Source organism: Macadamia integrifolia, unplaced genomic scaffold (genome assembly GCF_013358625.1).
Source record: "Macadamia integrifolia cultivar HAES 741 unplaced genomic scaffold, SCU_Mint_v3 scaffold1525, whole genome shotgun sequence".
In the NCBI taxonomy this organism is placed as follows: domain Eukaryota; kingdom Viridiplantae; phylum Streptophyta; class Magnoliopsida; order Proteales; family Proteaceae; genus Macadamia; species Macadamia integrifolia.
The window spans coordinates 103013-120025 of record NW_024868245.1 but is presented as its reverse complement, the minus strand read 5'-3'; the positions used below and the strand labels follow the sequence as shown (position 1 = coordinate 120025).

The 17013-nt window shown below is 36.6% G+C and overlaps 1 protein-coding gene and 2 long non-coding RNA genes across 3 annotated transcripts in view; 1 reads left to right on the top strand and 2 right to left on the bottom strand.

Annotated features, from left to right (window-relative positions):
- Positions 1-4961, bottom strand: part of LOC122064099 (hydroxyproline O-galactosyltransferase GALT2-like) — a 17067-nt gene extending 12106 nt beyond the window's left edge. Inside the window, exon 1 of the mRNA XM_042627816.1 lies at positions 3066-4961. Within this exon, the coding sequence (XP_042483750.1) occupies positions 3066-3969 (904 nt within the window). The 5' untranslated portion in view covers positions 3970-4961. The remainder of the gene's footprint in view (positions 1-3065) is intronic.
- Positions 1-10676, bottom strand: part of LOC122064102 — a 29257-nt gene extending 18581 nt beyond the window's left edge. The window contains exon 1 of the long non-coding RNA XR_006135583.1: positions 10567-10676. This is a non-coding gene — a long non-coding RNA (uncharacterized LOC122064102). The remainder of the gene's footprint in view (positions 1-10566) is intronic.
- On the top strand, positions 8720-16414 carry LOC122064101. Its single transcript, XR_006135582.1, has 3 exons — positions 8720-8975; positions 10593-10681; positions 15233-16414. It is a non-coding gene; the product is annotated as an uncharacterized LOC122064101 (long non-coding RNA).
- The last annotated feature ends 599 nt before the right edge of the window (positions 16415-17013 follow it).

Below are 17013 nucleotides of genomic sequence, written 5' to 3'. Positions count from 1 at the left end.
TTGAAGGTCTTTATATATGTAGTACACCCTCTGTTATATATTCTTCTTCCCAAGAAGCTCATTCTCAACTCTTTTCCCTCCCCTTCCATCGATCTGATTTCTTTCCTTGACAATGCAGTTGCTTCCTTTTATCTAAAGTCTGATCATAGATTTGATCAATGGGCTTACTTACATCTGAGACCCATAATCTGGATTTTAATATTACATTAATTGGTATCAAAGCCAAACCCAGTCGTTAATACCAAGGATCTTACCCTCTTGTTTGCTATCTGCCATCAACTTCATATTGAAAAAACTCAGTGATAACATAAAGAATTTAAGAACCAGACGTTGATCATATCCAATATATGGGATCTTCATTTGATAAGTTGATCTTAGTCATTGAACAATGGATAAAACAAGACGACGAATCACTGACGATGGAAGACATAGTGGCTCAAGTTCTCATTGAAGAATCACCCATAGAAGAGCATAAATTGGTTGATCTTTTCATCAAACTAGTTGAATTTGTGCTTCCACATTATCTTCCACATTGCCGAAGATTTTGTACCGTTGGATCGTGGTCTAATCGTCACCTTCACTAGAATCAAGGAGGGTGATGTTGTTCGTGTGTTGGAGATCCTCCCATTTTACGAAACTTGAAAACAAGTTTTTTTTTTTTTAACCAAGGAAGAATTGATGCAGTTGCATTAGACATTAATCCTACAGAGAGGTCTATGCGCAAGCTTGGGAGGCACATAAGGCGCTGGTGGCAGTCCAATAAACTGAAATTAACCTTTGGTAGTTATATTATAGATTGGGCTCTTTTATTTTGGGGGGTTTTATTGTAATGGGCCAAATTTATAAGCCTGCAAAGTGGGGATCATAGTTCTCGATGCGCAAGGAGACCCAAGGTGATGGAAAAGGGTAAAAAATTAAGGCGACACCAACAAGGCGCCAGTCCAAGTTGAGCCGCCTGGATGCCTAGGCGATGCCTTGACAACCTTGGTAGGGATAAATTTAGTATACAGGTTTAGTAATTAATTTAAGTGTTTGAATTAAATTAGAATAATTAATAGCTCGATAGAGTTCTATTTTGAGTTATTTACTTTATGAATGTGTGAGTTCGATTAGAAGTCTTTCTATGAGTCAACTTAAGAATTTTAGAAAATATTTATGTATATCATACACCCCCTCCCAATCAATTAGAGATGATTTGCATAAAGAAGAGTTTTTTTTTTAAGAGTTTTAGTGTTGTTGAGAAGTGCAATGGGATTGTTATTCCATACCTGATTTCTTCTCTTCTCTTATGTTCTCTTCTCCTTCTTCTTCCACAATTTTTATCTATTATCCTTCCCAAAAAGATCAATCTAATCTCTTTCACTCCCCTTCCAACAATCTGATTTCTTCACTTAATAACGCAATTGCTTCCTTTATCTTAGATCTGATCACAAAATTGATCGTTGGGCCTACTTCCTCTGAGGTCCATAATCTAAATTTTCATATTGCATTAAGAATACTCCATTAGCTAAACATAACTTGCTATGTTTGTCTCGAATTTTGACCCATTTCGAAGATTGACCCGCTCTAACATATTTTGGTGGTGCCCCGAATGGGATTTTTTTTTAGGTTTGTGAAGGTAGTAGAGGGGTTGGGCCGATAGGACGTAGCACACCACATCGGTGTGTGAATCTCATTAAATCTCTGTGTCTTGCCTGAATCTATTTTGCTTTTCTTTGTTTTTCTTTGGTGTTTTCTCTAACATAACTCCATATAATAACCAATGGTTTAGGTTTAACCACATCTCTATATATAGTTTTCCCAAGCTTCAAATCCCAATAATTCTAGACCCAAACTCCTACTACTTCTAAAGATTAAATAGGTAACAGAAAAAATAAAGAAGACAACCCAAACTAACACCCCATGCATAAGTAATTTTGGCCCATACTAATCATATTTCAACCATGAATGTTGGTTAGCTGAAGTTGTATGTATGAACTATGTTTGTGGTCTTTACATGGTGATGTCTTTTCATCCCTCCTCCCCCATCCACCCCCCAGCCCCCCTTCATTAGGAAAGTTATCAAAAAAAATCAACTAATTGAAACTGCTAGATTCCTCAATAGTTCAACCCAATAAACCTGTTCATACTATAATCTACAGACCAACAAACAAAAGAAAGTAGCTGTAAACACGGCTGGACAGAAAATCAGGCCTTTTTCCTTTGGTGCATCACCACTAACTCAGATAACTCAATGTCAAAGACAACCATATGCCATGAATGGAATTAAAAAATATAAACCCGTAATCTTGTGCAATCATTCTTCTCGTGCCTGTAAATCTGTAATAAGGCAATTACATGATATTAATATTTTTAAGACTGTCCACTATCTCTTATGTATGTGTAGAAATCCAGGCATGTGTTATTTTAGTTTTTCTTTCTTCATTTCAATAGGATACTTATATCTGAGTATGGCTTAGTTCTTGTTTAGAAATTACTCAATAATCAATGCATATTTCCTCATGTTGTGCCTTTAGCACATAAAAAGCACAAAATGAAATAGCATTTAACTTTGATCTTCTCATCAAAACCACAAGTATTCCCCTTCATGCTGTCATTACTTTTTTGGTAGCATCCAAGAAGAATGATTGCACAGACACCACTAACTATTTTCAAGACCTAATCCTAACAGGAACCCCTGTGCACAAGGCATTGACAATGCTCCACATCAGCATTGGCATAACAAGGAGATAATGGCCTACAAAATGGCATCATGATCCTTTTAAATTATTTTTTATATCTCTAGTCATGGAGCAAATAATTTGCTCCCCTATACTTGTCCAGTAATATTTTGGAAATCATATACCTAAACAAAAGGTCCTGAGATTTACTTCACATAGTACCTCCAATTATCCCAATCCACGGGATACATATTTCCTTCATAGTACACACCTCTATACCTTATGATTAAGATTTTTCTTTTACAAACTCACATATAGATTCTTAATGACTTCAGTGGTAGCATACTTAGCCAACAGTTTCTGTTATAAATAAGATAAACTGAAAGTAGCAAGATAAGAACTTACCCAACATATCATCAATGTTGCCTGATGATAAACCATTACATCTTTGAGCCACACCCCAATGCATCCTATAGCATGTATTGTGTTCAATGACTGGCCAATGGCTCCAGTCTCCTTTCAACCGCGGATTCAAATGCAGAATTTTTGGTGGATCCTCCCCATCCACTGCCTTGAGCCCTTGCAATTCGACCATAAATTGCGAAACCCAAACCTTAGAATCCCTACGTCTTGATCTTGAAAGCTGAGGTACAATCTCCTGATGAGCAGCATGGGGTGTCCCCACCACTGTTATTGAAGAACCTGCTGCAAGACCACAAGGAAGAAACATAACATTGTCCCCCCTCTCAAGTTCTTCTCCATCTAGTGATATAGATGAAGGACATAACTCTGGTGTCCCCTCAAGTACAGAACCTGGATTAGCTTCTTTGGGATCCATTTTTTCTACTTCTGCCCATGCTTTCTGTCCTAGAGTCCATGCCTCATCAGCCATTCTCTCCAGCAGAGACTGACCCATTGTCTTATTCATTTGCCTCAAAACATCACCCGTTATCCGACCATAGTGCAGCTGACGTGGCTTGACAGGTGGAGAATTTCCGGTCTCATCTTGGAATGGTTCCTTACGAGGCATTAGTGGTGCATTCACGTACTCATTATCTTCCAATTTTCTATGAAAAGTATCCTTGTAAACAGAACTAAAGAAGGGTTTGCTGGTATCCCAATCTTCCTCACCCACTGCTGATCCATCCAGACCAACAAAACTGTCATCCCCACTGAACACAGAAGCAATCTCTAAGAACTGAGGGAACTTGAAGGCTATAAAAACCAAGTACAAAACTGATACAGCCAGCAAAATATGAGGCAATTTTAACCTCTTCCCACCAGCAGGATCTATTTTGGTTCTCCTCATCCTTAGAAACCCTTTAGAAAACTGTAACCAGTCACGGATATCCAGAAACGGAGAAACCCTACTAATAATCCTTCAAAACTGGCATTTTTACAACTCATTAACTAAAAATTAACAGAATCCCATGACCAAACAAACCTGCCAACACATTCTCAAACAAAATATGGACCATCAAACCAAACTCCCCCACCAATCAACCATATAACTCCAGATTCAGTGAAAAACACAGAGACTTTTGCCAACAGAATTAATTCAAAATCCTTACAGATCCAATGAGAATTTGGTCTGCTTCAACAATCAACAAGCACTTCTACTCTCCTACACAGCAACATTTGCATCAACATCCACCGTTTCAAACTAAAAACTAGCAGTACCAACGAAACCATAGAGGAGGGAAACAGTCTCAATCTCAACTCAGTGGTTCATCAATGCAATACCAACTAAACAGCACTTCGCGGATACAGCAGATCATAAACCAAACAAAAATCGATGAAACCAATAGAGAAAAGAAAAGAAAAAAAACAAAACCCAATTAGAAAGGAGAACCGAAAAGAAAATTTGTAGAAGAAATTTGAACCATCTCACAAAAGGGTCATTCAACTTCCTTATCCAACGCAGAAACAGTTACAAATTACGCAAACCGGTCTCCCACCACACTTAACCTGTTTTATAAATATATTCTACGAAAATGAAGCAGAAACTCAATGGAACGGAACCCTAATGAACAAAACACAAGAAATGAAGTAAAGAAAGGCGAAATGAGGACAAAACTTTCAAATTTCAGAGGGAATCAATCAAATCATATATCACTTTCATTTTCTTCGAAACCCAATACCAATATGGAGAAGAATCAAATAGAAATGAGAAGGAATTCCTCTTTCTTCTTCTTCTTTGTAAAATTTGCCATGAAAATTCATCTCCAAAGCTCTCAGAGACAGAGACTCTCTCTCATGCGACAAACAGAAGAAGAGGGAAAATGTTTTGTCTTTCTTTATTCAATATATTTCCTCTTCCGTTTTTTACTTCTCTTTTACGTTTATGGTGCGGTGCCGGCCATTATTACAATAATAACAACACGTCGTTAATTTTAAATTTTTACCAACAAAAAAAAAGTTAATTTTAAATTAAATTTGCTTTTAGAAGAAAAATTATGACTTCTTAATCTGATTAGGAGTAGCTAGCAGGGTGTCAATTTGGTATCGATATAAAAATCGACTGTTTAAAAATTGAAAGAGATTTCGAATGATTTTGGCATTTTTGATCTGATACGATTTCGATATCTATTCGCTGCCGAAACTATACCAGTTGACATAACAAATTCAGCTTAGTGCGTAAGAATCAAGATCATATTAAAATTAGTAAAGTAGGGTTAGAGCTTAATAGGACCAATTCTGATCAATTTTTCATCGCTCTTGATTGATTTTTATTTGATATCAACGAAGACTGATTCAGATCCTGATTCCAGGTTTTTAATGTAGGTTTAATTCTCAAATAAAAAACTAATGATTTTTTCTTGAATTTTTCATAAAACTACATGTCAGCTACATAAATCCCATATAGCATTCTAGCTAGGGTTCTAACTAAGCCCACACTTGGGTTTTGTTAGAGACCGGCCACAACTTTTGTGTCTCCCTAACTATCCTGTTTGAACTCCTTAGGAATCCTATGAGAGAGAAACCCTATAAAGGTGTTAAACTTCAGCTTGAATTGGTCGGATCAACCAAAACTAATTTCTTTAGCCTGGATCGAATCAAATCAAACCATTATCAATTTGTTTCGATTTGTTTTATGGTATACGTAGAAAGTAAAATGAAACTAAAATAGTGAATAAATCGACTGAAAACAAAACTGGACCAAACTCGATAAAAATATATATAAAAAAAAAAAAAAAAAAAAAAAAAAAAAAAAAAGCGATAATGGTTTTCCATTTCCTTCTGTATGCATGTAAAATCGAATCTAATTGGACCAAACCAAATAGTGACACGATTACAAATCAATAAGAAATTGGATCAAATTGGCCGAACTCGAAACTTTTGTGATTGGCTTGTGTATTATCATAGTCACCATGAGATTAGTAGTTTTATCTATTTTGTTGAAAAGCGTTCCTCACATTGCCAATGTAAAGAGAATCTATCATGCCACACCAATAGTGGTGGAAGGAACGGCATCCACATAGAGTCCACGTATGTGGAGCCCACATGGTTAGCGAAGAAAAGAGAAAATAAGTAAAAAAAAAAAAATTTGAAATAATCATGTTAAAATACATTCAGTGCATTGGCTGAATGGAGATTTTTTTTCAATATGTTATCTACACCAAATTATAAAATGCTGTAAATGCATTCAGGTGGCAAGTGAAGAGGCTACACTTAAGTCTATGTAACTCAACATCAAATGGAAGGTAGTTGAAGATGGTGAAGCCTCTTTAACCACCAAGTCTAAACTAACATTCAGCTAGTGGGCTAGGATGATGAACCCCCAGCAAACATAAATAATAGCACAACCATATAACAAGTTGAGTATGTGAAAAGCATCAAACAGTAAATTGAACAATCTCCACGCTTATCCCTCATAATTATTGACATTAAGTAACTTCAACTCTAACACAGGTACCAGGTATGTGACAATAAACACATTTCAGGCCTCCTTTTCTTAATGTTTTGCAAGGCTTCCAAGACTCCTCTCCAGAGTTCTGCTTCTAAGGCTGATTGGCACCTCTGTAATCCAATTTTTGCTTCAGTCCACGGGGTTATAGGATTTAAGATTGGATTGGCAAAATCAATTAATTCGGATCAAAATCAGTCAACCCCAATTTCGATTTCAATTCTGGTTCCATTCCGGTTTTTTTTTTCTTTTTTTTTTGGCGGGATGGGGGGTGGTGGGCAATAATCTCACATCAGTGCTTATAAACTTTTTGTCCCCTCAAATACCTGTGGGTTCCTCCACTCAATATAATTAGAGCATTTAGGTTAGATATTTACATGGTATTAAAGCGGGGTTTTCTCTAATCTTTTTGTTGCGTGCTATATATCTTATATTAAATAAATTTATTATTAAATTATAATATAATATTCTTGAGAAGATCCCACATGGGTCCTTATTGTGATGTGAAATATATAGAAGTTACAAGGTATTCCAATTTGGTTGATTCCACCATATTGTTGGTATTGATGGTACATTTCGATTGGACCTTGACCTGCCTCTGCTTGAGATTTAGACATATTCGAAAAGTGTCATAGGGTTGGTAACAATAATAACCCTTTTCTTGGTTTGGTTTTTTTTTTTCTGATAGATTGTTATATATCTGTTGATACATGAATAATTCGTAGATGTCAGATTATAGGTTCCATTAACCATGAAGTGAAATTTCGTCATATTATTATACACACCAACAGTGCCTACTCAGTGATCAGCTCCCTAGTAAAATATTGGAACTTAGAATTAAGAAAGTATGTGGATAAATGAGTTATGTCTTCTTACAAGCTGGATGGATAGAGGCACATAGTCGATTCTATAATATAAGAGTGTAGATCCTCACATCCTTCTCCAATATCCACCATAAGCTACTCAAAGCAATTTGAGATAGCTTCTCAAAGTCATAGCTTCACCCATCAAAATAAAGTCAAAGATTTCTGGTTTAGATTATATAGAGCTTGAATGTAATTCATTTGTTCAATCTTTATGGGTTTCCAACGCAGCTAATTATGCTTTTTTTTTGTTTTTTTTTTGATAAATCATGGCTAATTATGATTGTGACATAGCAACTTGGCATGCTTAATACCCATTGAATCATGCTTAATACCCAAATTCAATGGACATATATGTTCATGTTATCTATGTTCTATCTATTTTCTTTATACATGAGGTGCCTGACGTTCTGTTCCGAAAAAAGAAGAGAGGTACCTAATGTTTAAAAAAAAACTACATGTAAGGTAGCTAACGTTTTAAAAGTTTTTTATAAAAAAAAAAAAAAATAAATTTAGAAGCTATATTAAGCTATCAAACACAAAGGGTTTTAGGAAGGTATTAACTTATGATGATGCAATGATCAAAATGCCCCAAGATCTTACATCTATAAAAAAGATTTCAGTTGAAAAAATATGATTCAACATCATATCTTTTTATTTAGATCATGATCATTCATATAACATTTTAAATCACGACAAACTTTATTATATAATTTGATTTAATATTGCACCGATAACATCTTAAGAAAATATTATAATTAAAAGGATATGATTCAACCATAATGTTTTAACATTTTTAAACTAGACCCACATATGGAATGTAAAACCCAACCCAAACCGGATCAAAATCCTCTGTTTTTCTCATCCCTGTTTTTCCTTGTTTTACTACCTGCAGAACACGACACGTGGACAACAGAGGATCCAACGGTCAAGGTTGGGTGAGGATTATTACATCCGGTGCGTTGATCTTAAAGTTGTCCACGTGTCGTGTTCTGCAGGTAGCAAAACAAGGAAAACACAGGGATAAGAAAAACAGAGGATTATTTTCCACCCAAACCCTTAAAAAAAAAAAAAATTAGGTGCCGGCTTGAGATAGGGTAAGGGCTTCCTTAACACACATACATCCCTAATCCAAACCATTGAAAACCCATTGGGATCAGCAAGTCTAGTGCCAGCCTTACAAATTCATAACACATTATCTACATCTATATATATATATATATATATATATTTGCTGACGAAGCATATTCAGACCTTTGGCCTGACTACTCCCTCAAACTCATACTAAACCTAGAATCACATAGGTTGAATCATGTTAGAATTGACCCCACTTTCCCAACTAACCAGTTTCATTTCATTTTCATTTTTATCAGAAAAAAAAAAACATTTAATTCTCATCACAGTTGCCAAAAAATTAATCCGTCAGAGACTTGAGACTTTGAAATCAGAAATGTGATCTCCCTCTCTCTCTCTCTCTTCTTTTCAAGTTCTCTCCATAATCCCTGAGGACTTTGGGAGTAACGGCTCGAGCTCGTCCCAGTTCTAGTATGTTATTCTTTAAGCTTTTCCTGTTATTTGTTATTTGGATACTGGGTTTTGCGTTTTCTGCTTTGTTTCTTATTTGGGTTCTTTCAAATGTTTTCGTTTAGAAACACTCTCTTAAATTGATGATTAACTTCTCGGTTCGGCTACCTCTGAGATAATATGATTCTATTGTCTTCTTACATTTAGGATTTGCATCTTCTTCCGGAAATTGGTTTAATGTTGTAGGTTTGAATAATTTTTTATTATCATTTTAAGGATAATATCTTAGTGATTGCGTAATACATACTTGAGCGAAGTGCAGAACAATTTGTTCATTAGGTGTGGGGTTAATAATCTGAAGAACTACCATGTTTGATTCACACCAACTCTCTTCCCATGATTCAACTTGTTATAATTTAACGGAAACAAAGAACATGCTAGGTTGATTACTGTTCTCTGTATTCCATATAATGCCAAGTAGGGGAACTGAGTAGACGCTACTGTGATTGAGCTGGAGTGGTGTTGGGAATTTGTAGGGAAGTGATTCCTGTTATCTGATTCACCAAGGGAAATCAAACCTTATTTGGGTGCTCCAAGGGGTGTAGCTCAGTTGGTAAGTACCAACACCTCACGATTAAGAGGTCATGAGTTCAACTCTCTTTGGGACCTAACTAAAAAGAAGAAAAAAAAGCCCTTTGGGAAGGGCAAAAAAGAAGGTTTCTTGTCTGTCAGTTAGCATAGAAGCTTCATTAGGAGAGGTATGTATGGAAGCCAAAGAACCTTGCTTAGGAATTCTAGAGAATACCCCCATCTTCATTGGCCACTTGGAAGTTGCATCTATGTAGCACACCACCAGGTGGTCTGATTGTCTCCATGGCAATCCATATCAAACTTTTGTAGAAGGCCAGGCTAACGAAACGCAAGGATAATTTAATCAAGAAACTGTGTTGCTTGTATTCATTGTGAGAAAGCATTTGTTACTTCACTCATCTGTTTTCATTGTCTTAAACCTGACTTCATTTGGGTCTTGTGGCACTATGCTGCCCATTCCTATTCTATTGCTTTGAGTTGTGTGTTTTTGCATCAGTTACTAGCTGCATTGGCACGGAGCTCACTTCTGTGTCTGTAAGAATTTTTTATGTCATTATTATCATTAGGTGCTCACTATGCTGACTGAACCAGTGTGCCATTTCTGGGTACATGGTGTTTGTTTTGTATTCGCAAGTTTTCATTGATTCTAAAACATCACCATAGCTTCAAGGGACAATTGCAATCACCCTCTACACCTGGCCTATCTTTACTGATACTCTCCTACCTTAAACTGTGTTTATGATCAGGTAGGTTACAAATATGTTGTGTCCTATTTTTACTTAGCTAAAATGCCCTTCTTAACAAATACATGATTGATCAAAGAAAAACTTAAAGGTAATTTCAAAGTCAGTTGGTGAACCACACTTTAAGTCATCGAATTGGGATATAAAGGGAATTAGATTGTGAAAGAAAACTTATTATAGAAATTGAGTTTGTTTTTAAATCATTTTACATATGAGTCACTCTATCCCTCATTCTTCTCTTTTGAAATGGGACCCATACAATAGAAAAAACTTACAACTCGTTTCTTACCGCTCCTTTTTCAAGTTCTCTCCGTAATCCCTGATCGCTTTGGGAGGTGGAGGGGAATGAATCCACTCTGGAACGAGTAATGGCTCATGCTCATCCCAGTTCAGGTAGTTATTCTTTAAGCTTTTCCAGTTATTTGTTACTTGTTCTTATTTTTATTTTTTTGGGTTCTTTCAAATGTTCTTGTTTAGAAATGCTTTATAAAATTGATAACTAGCTTCTGTGTTTGGCTGCCCCCAAGATAATATGATTCTATTATCTGTTTCCCTTTAGGATTTGGATCTTCTGGAAATTGGTTCATTTTAAGGATATTATTATAGTTGGTTGGTGATCACATAAAATTACATACTAGAGCGAAGTGCAGAACAATTTGTTCATTAATGGTGTAGAGCACTGAGGAGAAAGAACTGATATGTTTGGATTTACGCCATCTCCCTTCCCTTGATTCAACTTGTTATAGGGAAAATCAAGGAAACAAAGAACATGCCATGCTAACCTTTCTTGATTCCGTATAATTCAAAGATGAGGGACTTAGTAGAACGCCAATGCAATGGAGCTGGATTGGTGTTGGGAATTGTCAGAAGGTGATTACTATTATCCGGTTCACCAAGGCAAACCAAACCTTACTTGGATACCCCAAGGGGGTGGTAGCTCAGTTGGTCCTGCGACTGCAGGGTCTGAGGAGGGTCGTAATGGACGTAGGCTTACCCCCTGCTTAGCAGGCTGTTTACTGAATCGAACTCACGACTGCTGGGTCATAATGGAGCAACCTTACCGTTGCGCCATGTCTGCCCTCGCTTAACTATCTAGCAAAAAAACTTGGGTTTAGGGCAAAACAATGGTTTCTGGTCAGTTGATTAACAAAGGAGATTCATTAGGGGAGGAATGAATGGAAGCCAAAGAACCTTGCGTAGGAATTCTAGAGAATACACTATCTTCATTGGCCACTTGGAAGTTTCATCTTTGTAACACGACGTCAGGTGGTCTGATTGTCTGCCTGGCAATCCTTATCAAACTTTTGTAGAAGGCCAGGGAGGACAAAGTGCAAGGATAATTTAATCAAGAAAATTGTGTTGCTTGTATTTATTATAAGAAAATAAATTGTTACTCTGTTTTCATTGTCCTAAACCCGACTTCGTTTGGGTCTTGTGGCACTATGCTGCTCATACCCATTCTATTGCTTTGAGTTGTTTCTTTTTTTGCTTCAATTACTAGCTGCATTGGCACCAAACTCACTTCTGTGTCTGTAAGCATTATGTGAGGTCCTTATTATAATTAGGTGCCCACTATGCAGCTGACCGATGTGCCATTTCTGGTACGTAGTGTTTGTTTTGTATTTGAAATTCTTCATTGATTCAAACATCACGATGTCCATAGCTGATGCTAGTTTAAAGTACGAATATTCAACATCATTTTTTCTTTTGGGGTACTGGACTTGAGAGGAGTGAAGATTTAGGGTGATTTCAAGATTTTAAAGATACACTACAAGGCAATGGTACTACGGCATCTCAATTACATGCTTCATGACTGTTTTGTACTTTTTCTTTCCATATGCTTCTTATATTTTGTTAAAATATGTACCACGATATGGGGAGTGTACAATCCCCCCTAGATCAATATTTATTAACACCAAAAGTAGTACAATCAAACTAGGAAACCAAGTCCTTGTGCCACAAGCAAGATAAAATAGGAAGTCCATCCTAATTAGTAAGTAGATATCTATCCTAACCAAGGAAAGAAATAAACTAAAGCAGGAAGGTAAAACTCATCCACGATAGGGACACTCCCTATATCATGGTACATATTTTAATATGTTACGAAACCAAGATCTATAACTAGAAACTTAAGAGAGTAAGAGAAGAGAGAGAGATTGAGAGAGAAGAAGAGAAGAGAGACTGCAAGAGGGGAGCAGCCAAATGTAACGTCCAGTCCCCCCCTACCATCAGTATTTATTAACACCAAAAGTAGTACAATCAAACTAGGAAACCAAGTTCTTGTGCGACAAGCAAGATAAAATAGGAAGTCTATCCTAATTAGTAAGTAGAGATCTATCCTAACTAAGGAAAGAAATAAACTATAGTAGGAAGGTAAAACTCATCCACGATAGGGACACTTCCCATATCGTGGTACATATTTTAACATTCCCCCTCAAGCTGGAGTATACATATATGAAAAGAAAACTTCCAGCTTAGACCAACAAGAATAGAAAATTAAACATAACACCGGCCTTGAGTAATAGTGGTAGACGCTAGAGAGCACAAAGAGAATTCCAATCATCCACACCATAAAGTCAGTAGCATCAAAGACACTTCCCAAGGAAGGCAGGTAATAGGTAGCAAGTAGCAACAATAGGTTGCGAGGATAAGCATTTATCGACATCAGGTTGTCGGGGACCAAGTAGAAACATCAGGGTGCCGAGGTAAGCAAGTAGCAACATCGGGTGCCGGTGTTAAAATATGTACCACGATATGGGGAGTGTCCCTATCATGGATGAGTTTTACTTTCTTGCTTTAGTTTATTTATTTCCTTAGTTATGATAGATCTCTACTTACTAATTATGATAGACTTCCTATTTTATCTTGCTTGTGGCACAAGGACTTGGTTTCCTAGTTTGATTGTACTACTTTTGGTGTTAATAAATATTGATGGTAGGGGGGACTGGATGTTACATTCGGCTGCTTCCCTCTTGCAGTCTCTCTTCTCTTCTTCTCTCTCAATCTCTTTCTCTCTTCTCTTACTCTCTCAAGTTACTGGTTATAGATCTTGGTTTCGTAACATGGTATCAGAGCTGTAACCAGTAGCTGTTTTGAGAGTCGTTCCAAGGTCTCTTGCTACTGGTGAAACCCTAGTTCTTATAAGAAGAAGAACTAGGGTTCGATCAATTTTGGTTGCTGTTTTTGAATCGAAGGTTGTTGCTGCTACTAGCAACTTCTTGTTGCTTTCATATACTGCTATTGCTACTGTCTGGGTTGAAGATCTTTGCGATTCTGCTAGTGCTTGGTTCACTCCATCGAACTAAGGTTCAAACCAAGGACTTGATGGGAAGATCGACTTTCTCTTTTCATTCTCTCAATAACTTCTTGCTTCGTTGTGATAATTCCTGGTTGGTCGATGCTTTCATGCTGATCGAGTGATTCTCTCCATGACTTGCTGTTATTGCTGTGATATTTCCTTCCAACCAGGTCTGATTTCCGCCTCTGTTTCGTTTTTTTTCAACAACCAGCAGCAATTCCAGATGAAAGAAAGACTCTTGCAGACATAATCTGCCCCAGTAATATGACCTTGTTTTTTTTGGAGTATTGATTCACCTGCCTAGGGAGATTCATACCCTATAGATTCCCATACCTTGAGATTCAAGCCCTCTAAGAAACCTGCAACTATGGAGTTTGCCCAAATCTGGTTTTAGAGGATTACGTCTCCTTTTTCTCGGGCTGTTTGGAACTGCTGGTACTTGATTCATAGAGGGGCTATAGTTGTAAGTCCAACTTCAAAGTCCCACTTCGAATGGAGCTCTCATGAGGAAGATCTCATTGCCGAAGCCAACTCTTTCATCATTGTTCTCGTTTCCAGAATCCAGGTTGAAGATGATGCTTTGTTGAGTTATTATTATTTTCTGATTTCCATATTAATACCCCTCTTTCTTATTCTTATTCACTAGTTGCCATTATACTTTACCCTTTTCTATTTTACCCCTAACCAATTAATCAAAATCCTCTTGTTTCCTGTCTCTCTTCTTTACATGAGAATCGCTTCTTAGTCCTAACTCCTTTATGCCTTTTGTTACGAAACCAAGATCTATAACCAGTAACTTGAGAGAGTAAGAGAAGAGAGAAAGAGATTGAGAGAGAAGAAGAGAAGAGAGACTGCAAGAGGGGAGCAGCCGAATGTAACGTCCAGTCCCCCCCTACCATCAATATTTATTAACACCAAAAGTGGTACAATCAAACTAGGAAACCAAGTCCTTGTGCCACAAGCAAGATAAAATAGGAAGTCTATCCTAATTAGTAAGTAGAGATCTATCCTAACTAGGGAAAGAAATAAACTAAAGCAGGAAGTTTAAACTCATCCACGATAGGGACACTCCCCATATCTTGGTACATATTTTAACATATTTTTCTCCCAAACTTTCTCATGAGCAAGGTGCAGAAGCCTAAAATTTCATTGAAGCTGCACATCCTTTATTGTTTATGGGGATTGGTTGTCAAATAGATTATTTCTGAAATCATCACAAATTGAGTGCAATCAGATTTTTGGGGATCATATGAACTGAAAGATAGCATTGTGGGTGTCAAGTGTCAAATGATACTCTATCAATAGGATTTGAGGGACCAAACACAGTTCATGTAAGAGAAACAAAGCAAATCAAGGATATAAATAGGTGGCTGCTGAATCAAAACAAGGAAACTGCTTGTTTTCATTTTCTTGTTTATATGGTATGATTCTAATATTCCTTTCCTCTTTTTTTTTCCCCTTTATTTGTGTGCTTCTCTCTATTTTAGCATGGTTATGTCATGCTTATTAGTGACTTTTACAACATGTCACTTTACTCCATTTATTTTCTATAGTTATTTCAGATGCACATTTCATTACTTATACTCCTTATTTCATGCTTTCTCTCATTGGAATCTGTGGATGAACAATGGATGATTCTGATGTAGATTAAATGAAATGGAAGGAAATGAATAGGATGATAACAAGGTGCATCGAGAAGATAAAGTAGGTGTGAATTTTCCGGCTTTGCATTTTGTTTTCACACAAGATGATGCAAATCTGGACCCTTTTATTGTAATGGAATTCAAATCAACGGAACAAGCATATTCATTTTATAATTAATATGCCTGGTCTGTAGGATTTGACACTATGAAGAAAAATACTCGTCGATCTAGGTGGAGTGGAGAATTTATCGATGCAAATTTTGCTTGCACTGGATATGGAAGCAAGAAAAAGTCAATTGGAGTCAGAAAGGAACGACCTTGTCATAAGACAAATTGCATGGCTGGCATGCATGTGAAAAGAAAAGAAAATGGGAATGGGTTCTAGTTGGTTTCATTGAAGAGCACAACCATGATCTTATTCCAGCCTAAACACAATACTTTCAGAATCACAAGCAAATAGATCCAATCACTAAAAACAACATTGGTATCTTGCAAGCCTCTGGGATTCAGACATAATTTTTTTGCTGTGTTGTCTAAACAATGCATTAGTTACCAAAATGTCAGTTGTCTTGAGAAGGACTTTAGGATTCAACTTGATAAAGAGAAATGTTTGCCTAAAGACTCAGAGAAGAAATACTAGTTTCTTTTATGCCATTGACTTGAATGACAAACAATGCTTGCGAAATGTATTTTGGGTTGATGCAAAAGGAAGGCATGATCAATATCAATTTTGGGGATATAGTGTGTTTTTATACAACTCACAAACAAATACAAGAATCCCATTTGCTCTTTTTATAGGACTGAATCATCAATTTTAGTCCACATTGCTTGGTTGTGCTTTAATTTCCGGTGAGTCTACACCGACATTTTTTTGGCTAATGCAAACCTGGCGTAGAGCAATGAGTGGGATAGCTCCTAAAGTAATAATTACTGACCAGGGAAAGGGCATGAAAGCAGCTATTGAGGTCTTTCCAAGTTTACTTCTCATCGACACTGTTTGTGGCATATATTAGGAAAGTTCCCTGAGAAGCTTGGTCTTGCAAACAAGAGGCACACAGATTTTATGACCAAATTTAATAAGTGTATTTATAGATCATGGAAAGAAGAAGAATTTGAAAGTGAATGAGAGAAACTGCTTTACACATTTCAACTTAGAGATGATGAGTGACTTAAGCAAGGATTAAAGTATCGGTATCGGTCGTTGTATCGGTCGGTCAAAATTAAGATACGTATCGGAGGGTATCGTATCGTATCGGAGATACACTAAGATACGCTAAAGATACACACATAAATGGATAGAAAACATTTTTTTAAACACTTTTGCATAAAGAATTTGTTAAAAAAAGCTATTGATAACATGTATTATGCATAAACACTAAATTGAGGGTATTGTACTAAGAATTCAAGGTCTGTAGTTGTCCCATAAATGTAAAATCCTTGTTCCCAACCTTGATTTCCACTTTAGTTAGGGAAAAATATGGCTGACAACAACTTTGGAACAAAAACCCTTCAAAAAATCGTTTTTTTTCTGAAAAATTACCCATATTGGCCATTATATGACTGTAGCACCGATACGTATCGATACTCACCGATACGTACCGATATATATATATATATATCGATACTCACCAATACGTGCTAATATATACCGATATGTACCGATCGATACATACCGATACTCACCGATACGTACCAATACATACCGAAACGTACATTTTACCTCAATTTTATATTTTTCATAGAGTCGTATCGAGGCATGTCGTATCGTATCGATGTGTATTAGT